A 10,880-nucleotide genomic window follows, 5' to 3' on the forward strand; every position below is an offset into this window, starting at 1 on the left:
AGGGAGACAGTCACAGTCATGTATGTGGGCCCAGAGGGGTGGGGCAAGGCACCTGGGCATATAAAACTGGCAATCAGAGGCTAATATGGTAGGAAGGGAGCTGTGGGGAGCTACTTGGTGTGCATGTTGAAGGGAACCACTCTGAGCCCCTGGGGTCTCTGCTCCTGCCGCCAACACACAAACGAAAGTCATTCTTCTCCCTCCTGAACAGGCATTTAATAGTCTTACTTCAGTTGGAAGCAGTAGTTGGAGAATAAGTTACAGGAACAGACAGATCAAAAAAAAAAAGAAGAAGAAAGAAAGAAAAGAAAACCCCACACAACTTAAAGTGCTTCGGGCTGCAAACGTAAACATGAGGGGCAGGAGGAGGCCACCTGGCTTTCTCCCCTTTCCCCTGAGACAGGAGGGTCATTGTCGGGGTCCCTTTACCATCACCACCCTCTAATCTCAGCCCTGCGGGTGGGTGGGAGGGAGGGAGGGAATGTCAGAGGCAGGAGAGACAACTTAAGAGGAACAAGGAATACACTTTGTAAACTTAGAACCAGGGTACAGGGCGGGGGGCAAGGGAGCTCTTGGAGCCCCTGCCCTGGCCTCGGGGTGGGGCCAGCCCCCCCAGGGAGTCGGGGAAATACTGTTGGCTTAGTGCTGTAGCCATACCCGCCCATTTCACAGCTTCTTCCCTCGTCCCTCATCAGCAGACACAGACAGGCGGCCCTGCTGGGCCTCCTCATCCACGGTGGGAGGCATCCCAGGGGAGGCACAGTCTGGAGCGAGGACCCCCTCCAGGGGCTTTCGGTTTCTGGGAGTGTAAGACGGCGGAGAGTCCGCACGGTGCTACTTGACAGGCTCCACCACCAGGACCTTGCACTCACGCTTGGCAATCTTGTCCAGAGAAAGCACAGCCTTGTCCGGGGGCAGGTAGAGGGGGCGGCCCACAGGGGAGGCCACAGGAGGCGTGATGGCCCTGCGCTCCATCACGCTGCCCGACCTGGGGGAAGGCAGAGACTGTGGGTTCCGGTCAGACCCCAGGACCCTTTCCTGCTCCCGCTCCAACTCCGGCCTCCACCGAAGCCAGCGGCACCCCTCCCACCTTCCATACCTCATGAGGTGGCTGCGGGAGGGCTGTTGGTGAGAGAAGGACTGAGAGCGGCCCAGGCTAGCCTGGTGTCTCTCCACCAGGTCCCGGACAGCAGGGCTGCTGGGGCTGCTCTTTCGAGAGAGGGGCCGGGCCTCAGGCGGAGGGTGGGACACACTGGCGGTGAACTGCAGCTTCAGTTTCATGTGCTGGCTCAGCTGGTGCAGGGGGACACAAGTCAGCACTCCAGCTCAGCCTCCAGGCCCCAGCCTGCCTTTCCAGTCAAGTTCCCCACTTGCCCCGCCAGTGTGGCATCGAAGTTCCACCTTCCCTCGGCCCCCGCTGCGTAGTACCACCCGTGGTGTTCTGTCCATAGTGGCTGGTGCCTCTGACTCCTCCCACCCTGACATTCTACATAACCCATCACACAGTCCAGTCCCTCCCCAGCCCACCTCGAAGAGCCCCGTCCTCAGAGCCTGGAAGGCCACACTGAAGGTGAGAGCGCTGCCCTTCCGGGAAAAGCCTAGGTTGTTGAGGGGAGTGTGGCAGACAATGGAGTCCAGGGCTGCCTGCATGGCCCGGCGCTCCTCCTCACACAGCTGCTTTCCTGGGGGAGACCGGGGGTGGGGTGGGGGGGGACAGAAACAGTCACCAGTAAACTCATCTGTACGGTGCTCCTCCGTTCGCAAAGGGCTTTCATGAGCACAGTCTCATTTGCTCCTCAGAGCCACTCTGGAGTAAACTCCGTATGTATCATCTTTTGCTGAACTTTATAAATAACAACAGCTAATACTTAACTGCGTGCTGAGGTTCATCCTGACCACTTCACTTATGTTAACCATAAATCGCCATAACAACCCCATGAGATATTATTTCCCCCCTTTTAGAGAAGAGGGATCTGAGTGAGCCTCAGAGAGACTAAGTGACTTACCTAAAGTCACACAGCTAGTGAATGGGAGAGGTAGAAATCAAACATACCAGGGAGCCCAGATCCAGGGTCAATGCCCTTAAAATCACAGTCCCACTGCTTCTCTAAGCTTTCCATCGGTGACACTATGGAGACCACCCAGGTACAGAGCTAAAGTAGCCTGCCACAAGCCACCCACCTCCATGACTTCCTTTCCCCTCCTCTTTTGGGACAAGGCCCCAGAGGCTGACAGCCCACCTACCAGCCTGTGCATGCTCCGGGGTCCACACAAGCCTCACAGCAAGGAAGTCTTGGAGATTGTTGAGCAGTGTGTAGGTGACCGTGAACCGCTCATAAGTCCGAACAGGGGACTCACAAGAGGCAGTCATCACAAAGCATGGGCGGTCCAGGCGGATGCTGGGCAGGCTAGAAGCAGTGAGAGAGGGAAGCGAGGCATGTGTTGCCAAACAGGTGAACAGGACGGTGCCCAGCGGGGAGTCCCACAAACTCACCGGTAGTGGGTGTAGATGCTCTGGGTGAAGGGCAGCTTTGGGGTAGACCACTGAACCACAGCAATCAGGGGAACTTCTAGGCCCTGTGGGAGAGACAAAAGGAAACATCACGTGTATCTGAGGTCCCCTTCCATCTTTTGTCATCCCCTGGCCTTTCCCTCCCACTGTTTTTTCTTAACCTTGCTCCTTGAGCATACCAGCCTCTTTAACTCACCTCCTTGGCCCCTTGAGGGGGTTGCTCACCCCCTCTCAGCTGAAATAGGAAGTTGTGTTCCTCCAGGGCACTAAGCTGGCAGGGGAAGCAGCCAGAGGTACCAGGGAGCCGGCAGAAGGAGCCCATGGAAACTTCCCCAGACTGGTGACTAGTTCAGCAGAAAGAGGGACAGAGCTTGGTCTTTTCATGCCAGAGCTCTTGGCCCTACCCCCCATCCCCACTTCGCAGCCCTGCCCCCTCCTCAGAACCTCACCAGACATTGTCCACCAGCAGCACAGAGCCGTCGGGCATGACAGGTAGATAACTAGCGTTGAAGTTTGGGAGAATACGGATATCCCAGATGGAAATTTCCTCCTGGGAGGAGCTGTTCAGCACTGTTGGAGGTAACCAGCTCAGCTCAGCTAAGAGTACCTGGACCCCTCAAGCCCCGACTTTACCCCTCCAAAATTGACTGATCCCCACCAGTGTGCCCACAGTAACTGCCATCCAGTCAATGCCCTTGCTGCTACCCAAGACCTGAGCCACAGATCTGCTCACCCTTGAGCACGGTCAAGTGTTTTCCAGCCACAGTGAACTGGCGGCATTTCAGAACCGGAGGGGGCAGCAGAGTCAGCAGGGTGCTCACTGCAGGAGAGGGCCCAGGCAAGAACTGATGAGCTGGACAGAGACCTCACCTCCAACCCACAGTTCTAATCTTCCTCTGCTCCCCGGATCAGGCACTTGCCAGTATCACCCCTCCACTCTGGCCCCCAAATTCCAGACTCTAGCATTTATTCTCCACATTCTCCCCACCTTGGGCCTTGAAAGCGCTCTGCTCCCCCCGGAAGGTCTCCCCAGGAGATCGGGTCTGCAGCAAGCGCAAGTAGCCTTGATCTCTGACCTCTGGTGCCTCAACCTCCCGTTTCCACACAGTCACTACAATCTGAGCACAAGGGGCACAGGACCTCGGTCAAGAGGAGAGCCAGCCAGCCCAGCCTTAGAAAGGGAGTCTGAATTAGGACAGCAGCCCCACCCCTTGCCAATCTTACCTTGGCCTTAGGTGTCCCTGGGGGCAGTCTATCCAGTGAAACGGTGAGTGGGAAGATGACCTCATCTGTGGACACAATTGGTTCCTCCACAGGCAGCTGGGGTTTGTGAAAGGGGTAAGAGGGCGGGAGAGTCAAAGAGGCAGCCTGCGGCGGTCCCTTTAAGATGTGATGTTCTCGGTTCTTGGCCTCTGCTCTACTCCGTCATCTGCCTCCTTCAGGCCCCCCAGCGTCCATCCCCTCCGGTCTCTGGAGCCCAGCAAACCGCCCCTCCGCCCTGTGCCGTGTCACCCCAAGCTCCTCACCGTGGTCGCTCCCCCTGAGGTAGCAGGGCCCGGGCCGTGGGTGAGGAGGGGGCTGCAGCCTCGAAACAACGCCCCACCGCCAGGATCCCCGCCCCCTGGGGGTTCGGGATCCTGGTCTGCGGAGCCACCGCCCCCGGGCGCCCCGCCTCCGGCGCTGACAGAGGCCAAGGCAGCCAGGGCCGTTGATAATTCTGCCCAGGCCCCTCGGGACCCCAAGCCCGAGCCGCCCCCGGCGCCGGACCCCGCTCCTCCCCGGCAGCGCAGCACCAGCAGGAAGCGGACAGTCTCCCCCAGGTAGAGATGGTTGCGCCGGGGCAGCGCCCGGTACCGGCCCGGGTCCCCCGCCAGCTCCGCGCGCGGCGGCAGCGGCACCGCCGGGAAATACATGGAATAGTCACACTGGGACTCCATGGGGCGGCGAGGACGGCGCGGGCGGGGGGCGAGGGGGCCGCTGGGGCGGGGCCCCGGAGTCCTGACACCCGACTGGTGCTGCGCGCGGCCGGGCCGGCCCGGGAGACCAGCCGGGACCGGGAACCGGGGCAACGAACCCGGAACCGAGACCCCGCAGGGCCGGAACCGGGCTGCAGGGCCGATTGACTGGAGAGAAACCGGAAGCGGAAAGGAAGGGGCGTGGCCTCTGAGGCCCCGGAATTTGTGGGTGACCGGACCGCTGGGGAGAGGGGCGGGGTCCGGCTGGGGTTAGGCTGCAGTAAGAAGGGTTTAGGAGAAACTACAGGACAGGACAGATTTCTTAGAGAAGAAATATTAAAAGAACCCCCTCCAACTCCGCTTCTCCCAGGAAGATGCTCCATTCTCTCCCCTTTCCGCCCTACATAAAGCAAGTCAAAGGTTCAAATTATTTATTCATTCAACAAACATTTCACAGTGAAATGAGCATAGTCCAGAACCAAATAATTCATAGAGAAATGGACGCATTATTCCAACCCACACGTTCCAAATTTTGTCTTGCCTACTCCATGATTTGCTCCTCCGGGGGAATCTTTGAGAGTGCTATAGGGACCTCCCAGGGGGGTTGGAAAGGGGAAGGGGGGAAATGGGCGCGGGGGGGGGGCGGTACTGCAAGGAGCTGAATGCCTGGAATGCCTTGGCACGGGCTGGAAGACTTGGTGCCCACATCTGTGCAAAGTTTCATTCAACCTCTAGGGCACAAACATGCTTTCAGAGGGAAGCAGAAGTGGCATCTGGCCGCCCCATACTCAGTCGTGTGTGCCCACGTAGCTTCGCTGCTCTTCAGCCTAAAACTTAGTGGTCTGATGCCTAGGGGGAGAGTATCCTTGAAGTCTTAAGGGGCAGAGAGACTGTTGGGGGAAACTGCTTGGCATCTAGCTTGTCCTTGTACTGTAGCTCAGGGGTAGCCAGACGCTCACACTCCTCCTGGTCTGCGAGGCTCAGTCCACTCCGAAGTACGTAGCCCAAAACCTTACCTGACCCAAACTGGAAAGGGCGGAACCGTCGGTCAGTGATATATTTGGGGTCTAAAGCCTCACCCCCCTCTAGACAATGTTTAGCCAGGGCCTCTCGGCGAGCCCGGAGCTCTGCCACAGCACTCTCCAGCCGGCTCTGGCCGTATTGATTTATCCGTGCCCACAGACTGTGGTTGAAGTGAACGTAGAGAGCCCAGTCCAGGTGGTTCCAGGCTCGGGCCTGTGCATTCAGCTGCCTGTCCTCAGCGGTCACTCCACCATTGCTGACAGCGCCTCTGCCCTGCTCACCCCCAGCCTGGGCATTGTGCATGAAGCCCACCACGTCATCCAGACCCCAGCACAGAGCATCTGCTAGTAGAACCAATGACTCATCAAAGTACTCGGCCACCAAGACCAGATCAAAGACAGAGTCCAGCCAGGCCAGGCTCCACTGGATGAAGGACGAAGATCCCAAATCTAAAGAGGCAGGGCTGGATGTCTGGCTGTGACCACCAGCAACTGTGGGAGCAGGATGGAAGATAGCATTGGGATCCAAGGGGTGTTGGGCTCGGGGGCCAGTGCCAGAAGGCAAAACATTCAGCTGTGGGAGGTTGGGATCTCTAGGTGGATGAGGATTCCCTCTCTTGGTCTTCGTCTCTGGGGGGAAGGGGAGACCAAAGTCAAACCACAGCAAGTTGCGTGCATAGTGGTCCCCACGGGCCCCAGGTCGATAGAAGGCTCGAGGATTGGCCAGGAAGGCAGCCAAGGATGGCGCCTTGCGGAAGGCTGATGAGGTGGATTTATAGTAGGAGAAAGCAGACCGGGCCAGAGCTGCGGGGTCTCGGACAATGGAAAAGAAGAAGCTGTCAGAAGGCATGACCTGAAGTACCTGCAGAGGAGAGAAAACAGGCATAGGGAGAAAGAACTGGGGCAGGAAGAAACTAAGAGCAAGCCCATTGTCAGCAGATCCCCTAGATTCCTCAAACCTCCTTCTGGAAACTTCTGGGCTCTGCTGGAAACCCCCAGCTTCCTACACTAACATCTTGGGCCAGTTACTTAACATCTCTGAGAGTCAATTTGCTCATCTGAAAAATGGGGATAACCATACCTTCCCACTGATTACGAAGGTACACAAGATAAAGGGTATGAAGGAACCTGGAACATGGGAAGCTACTCGAGAACATTAATTTCTTTGGGCCTGTCTGTATGGCTTTGGTCAGTAAAATCTAAGAATCAAACGTTGTCTTCACTTCTCCAAAGAAAACCTATTAGATGCCTACCCTGGGACTCTTGGTCACAGCTTCAAGAAAGGAACTGGTCTCAGGCCTCCTCCAGGTGGGGATGTTGGGGGGAGCGGTCACTGGCAGCAAAGAGGGAGGAGAAGGGCCAACCATAATGCTGTCTCAAGTATAGGCATCAGGTAGGCAGGCCAAGCCCAGGATGGCCAAAGGCTCAGAGGCATCTTGGAAGGTAAAGGACACCCCAGGACTGGGCACTGGGGAGCTATGGACACTTGGTAGGGTGCTACCCTGAGGCCTGGGACACGTGATTCTACTTCTCAGCAAGAAGGATGGTGAGAATTGGATTGAGCCACACCCTAGGGTGGTCCTGCATGCAGATCCACATCAGGACCCAGCTCCTGGGCTCCCCGAAGGGTCTCTGCCTCTGAATATGGCTTGTCGCTAAACCTGACGCCCTCACACGATGTCCTCCAATCTGCTTTGCTAATGTGGGCATGCCTGCAGAGCAAAGCCTATAAACTGTCTCTTTGAAGGCAGGGGAGAATGGTGCGGAGAACAGTCTGTGGCATCACGTGGACCTGGAATAAAATCCCAGTTCAGCCATTTACCAGTTATGTAACTTTAGGCAAGTTATTGAAGTTCTCAGAGCCGTTGTCCCTCCATCTATAAATCTGGGTTAACACTTACCTTGAATGTGGAAGTGCGTGGAACATGGTAGGTACTCAGTGAATGGTGATGACAATGAAGGTCAAAGGTCAAAAACCAGAGAAAACTGCCTGAAAGATCATTGTCATCACCTCGCTCCCAGCAGTGACCCCTCACTGCCCTTTAGGTGATACTCATGACCCTCAGCTGCTTTCTCCAGCTCCAGCTTAACAGGACACACACACACACACATACCACGATGACCACCACCACCACCACCGCATCTTTGCTGATATTCCACTCCCTCTAAAATACCTGATATTCTTCTTACTACAAAGTTGAAGTCCACCCTTTCCTTAAAAACCACTTACCCAGAAGGCCCCGCCTCTTTTGGTGAATTTCCTCCCCGCAGTTGCAAATACAAACACACATACACATGCACACATGCCAGGGAAGGCCCTTTGACTTGGGAGCAGATGGGCCTGAGTTCACATCTTAGCTCTGTGCTTTCTGTGAAGGAGGCCAGTCACTTAGCCTCTCTGAAACTTGACTTCCTCATCTGTGTAATGGAGACACTTAAAATGCCTTTCTGGCAAGGTGATGGTGAGATTAGTACCCAGCGGTCAGTAAGTATTCAATAAAAGTTCCTTCCCTGTATATTTTCATTTGCACCTTGGTTTTGTTTGCCCAAGAGCTCTCAGGTTCCTGGTGGTGTATGGGTGAGCACGTGAGCACATGCACACATCTCCCCCATTAGAACTGGGGAGGAGGGGTCGGGACCAGGCTAGGGCCTGGCACGCAGGCTTGGCATGTAGCTGATTCTCCACATCTGGCAGTGGAAGATGGTTAGAAGACAGTGGGTGAGCAGGGGCCCTGGTAATGTTAGTAGAAGGGGCCAAGAAGAACAGCTGGGGTGAGAGTCTGGGGGGGTCAGAGTTGTCAGGGCACTGATACCAGGGGGGTAAATTGGTCAAGGAAAGAGACTGGAAAGTTCTAGATGGGAGAAAGCAGGACTTTGGCTCCCAGAAACTACTAGATAAGGGACAGCTGAGGAGAGGGGAACAGGAATCTCTGTGGCCCCCATGCCCAACTTTTGGGTGAAGGGGTGCCTGGGAAACCGCAGGCCAGGGGCATCCTCCCCTGGTGGTCTTGGCCACAGGACTAAGCCCATGTCTCTCCAATCCCAGCCACCCCCTCTTACACCCCTCACCTCTTTCAGGTTGAACCTCATGTGATGACAGAGGATGTGGAAGGCCGGCTTGGTACCTCCACCCTGAGGGCGGTAGCCTTTGACCCGAGAGGCCTGGAAAAGCCTTGGGTAGCCGAACTGGTAGCGGGCAGGGAGGGCAAAGCGCAGCCCGTGTCGGTCCCCGTAGCGATGAAGCAGATTCAGCACAGAGCTGCTCCCAGATTTATGCGTCTTCAGGAACACAAGTCGCCGCCGGGGCAGGCAGGAGGAAACAGCCGATCCCGGAGATGGGGCCAAGGGCTGTCGGAGCTGCAGGCCTGGTAGCCTGGAGAGAGATGGGAGGGGAATTTTCCTGTCCCTCATCAGCAGGTGGGCGGGCATCTTGTGGAGCAAGGACAGAGGACACAGAACCTCCTCTCAGTCCCCAAGAGTCACAGACCTAGGTGGCATGGGGCGGAGCAAATGGGGGGCATCTATCAGGCATTGGGACAAAATGGGAACTCACCTCCTCTGGAAGGGGCCCCCCCAGAGCTGGAGGGCAAATCCGATGGTCATGAAGACTCCCAGAGCCACCCCCAGGCTCCGAGGCCCCCAGAGGCGCATGGTCCTGGTAGGAGTCAGAGGGCCCATGTGGCACAGGTAAGGGTGATGCTAGCGAGGGACAGGGCAAGGGCCAGGCACAGAGGCAGAGACAGCTTGAGACAGCCGTGCAGCCGTGGAAGGCGCTGGTTCGAGATCGGGGGGTCATCCCCCAGGTCTGTTCGCAGCCCTGGTTGAGTCTGCCCCCTGAGTTAGCAGATTTTTGCCTCTGTCAGCGTCTAGAAGGGAAATGAGGGGGGAAGGGGGGAGTCTAAGGAGAGGGTAGAGCCTTCTCTCCTGCTGCTACAGCTCATTCCAGGAGTGGGAGCCTGTGGGGCGGGGTATGTGCTCTCTACACCCGTATCTTCCAGGTGGCCCACAACTACTCCTCTACCAGCTTCCCTGGCCCCCCGCCTGCAGTTTCAACCTGAGCCTCAGGGATTTAGAAGGGGAGGAGAGAAAAGCAAGACCCTGTGAGAAAGACCAATCTGCTCATGTGTATGCCGGTGAACATTGGCCAGCCCCTGGCTTCCCTGGCTTCCTCATGAGCTCCTCTTCCTGTGACGGATGGGGATGGAGAACCCCATTCTGAGGCCACGAGGGGCAGCCATAAGGAGGGAATGGGGGGGGGTGTCAGGGGCACAGGCTACTGAACCCAGGGAGGTCAACTACAGGAACGACTTTGTCATGAGTAGGAGTCAAAACTGGGCATCTCTTCCCCCTTCCGAAGTGCTCTCAGCACAGGGCAGACCCCAGTGTGTGAAGAGCTGGGGGAGACGTGGGGTTACTGATGAAGCTCAGCTCCCCGGACACCCCCTACTCCCCCATGCCGGCTTTCCAACTCCCTCTGCACCCAGAGGAGATTGAGAGGGTGGAGCTGGAGAAGGGGGAAAAAAAAACAAAACCTCTGCGACATAAAGATACTGAAAGCTACAAACATGGAGCTTCTGAGCTCCTTCCCAGGCCCCAGCTTCCTAATCAACGGGGAGTCTGGACCCACCCCTTCAGATCACAGCCGCAACCATGGGCCACCGCCCCTCCAACAAGCCCGGACAGCCCCTTTCTGGGACAAGCCAGGAGTGACCCCAGGCAAGGACAACCCACACTTGCTACCTAAAGACCCGCCCTCTCTGGCATCACCCCCTAATTCCCTCCCCCAACACAGCCCCCAGGATCCAGCCCCACCAGACTCCCTCCTGTGTCCAGATTTCTATTCCTTCCATCCATCTCTGTCTCCTCCCCTTACCCCTATTCCAGCCCTCTGTCCCCTCCAGCTTTGGTGATTGCTCAGTCTGTCACCAGCTCTTTGTTGGCCCCCTCCGGGGTTCTCTCTATGAACCCCCCAAGTCTCCTCCCATAAATTCGAGAGTCCCTCCACTGGCCGCGGCCTTGGCTTCACTTGCCCACTCACCAGGCCACCTGAGGAGCAGCAGGGAAATCGGGGTCTGGCCCTGCCGCTCGCCCCAGCCACCGCCCGGCTCCGCGCTGTGCTCAACTTTCCCCATAAACTTGCTCCGCGCCCAGGCTCCTCCCCCTCCCTCCCTTTGTCCCGCCAGTCCCTGCAGCTGCTTGGGCTTTAATCGCGTCTCTGGGTCTCTCCCTCCCGGCATCTTTCCTTCGTCAGGGCGCCCAGCCCTCCCTTGGAAGACAGCACTTCTACCCTCCTTTCACACTTAAGAAACAATTATACCTTTTCCTCTTAGCTTTCTGCAAAACAAAAGACTCATTCAGGCAACAGAAAGAAAGAAGGAAAGAGAAAATAAC

At 56.9% G+C, this 10,880-nt stretch overlaps 2 protein-coding genes across 3 annotated transcripts; both read right to left on the bottom strand.

Annotated features, from left to right (window-relative positions):
* Window positions 1–188: 188 nt before the first annotated feature.
* Window positions 189–4,655, bottom strand: TRAPPC14 (trafficking protein particle complex subunit 14). 2 transcript variants are annotated; one of them, XM_045773847.2, is made up of 11 exons: window positions 4,039–4,655; window positions 3,737–3,832; window positions 3,501–3,630; window positions 3,246–3,332; window positions 2,962–3,082; window positions 2,709–2,856; window positions 2,495–2,577; window positions 2,245–2,408; window positions 1,528–1,682; window positions 1,100–1,293; window positions 189–988 (listed from the first exon to the last, which is right to left on the bottom strand). In XM_045773847.2, the coding sequence occupies exons 1-11, from the start codon at window positions 4,447–4,449 to the stop codon at window positions 835–837; spliced, it is 1,743 nt and encodes a 580-aa protein (XP_045629803.1). In that variant the 5' UTR covers window positions 4,450–4,655; the 3' UTR covers window positions 189–834. The 2 variants fall into 2 exon arrangements, with proteins under 2 accessions (XP_045629803.1, XP_087723855.1); XM_087867729.1 differs by lacking the exons at window positions 3,501–3,630; window positions 4,039–4,655 and having other exon boundaries at window positions 3,737–4,019.
* A 228-nt stretch (window positions 4,656–4,883) lies between these two features.
* On the bottom strand, window positions 4,884–10,635 carry GAL3ST4 (galactose-3-O-sulfotransferase 4). Its single transcript, XM_087867732.1, has 4 exons — window positions 10,528–10,635; window positions 9,043–9,355; window positions 8,559–8,862; window positions 4,884–6,351 (listed from the first exon to the last, which is right to left on the bottom strand). The coding sequence occupies exons 2-4, from the start codon at window positions 9,165–9,167 to the stop codon at window positions 5,317–5,319; spliced, it is 1,464 nt and encodes a 487-aa protein (XP_087723858.1). The 5' UTR covers window positions 9,168–9,355; window positions 10,528–10,635; the 3' UTR covers window positions 4,884–5,316.
* Window positions 10,636–10,880: the final 245 nt, after the last annotated feature.

This window comes from Ursus americanus, chromosome 2 (genome assembly GCF_024610735.1).
Source record: "Ursus americanus isolate L20-20 chromosome 2, mUrsAme1.1.p, whole genome shotgun sequence".
Lineage (NCBI taxonomy): Eukaryota > Metazoa > Chordata > Mammalia > Carnivora > Ursidae > Ursus > Ursus americanus.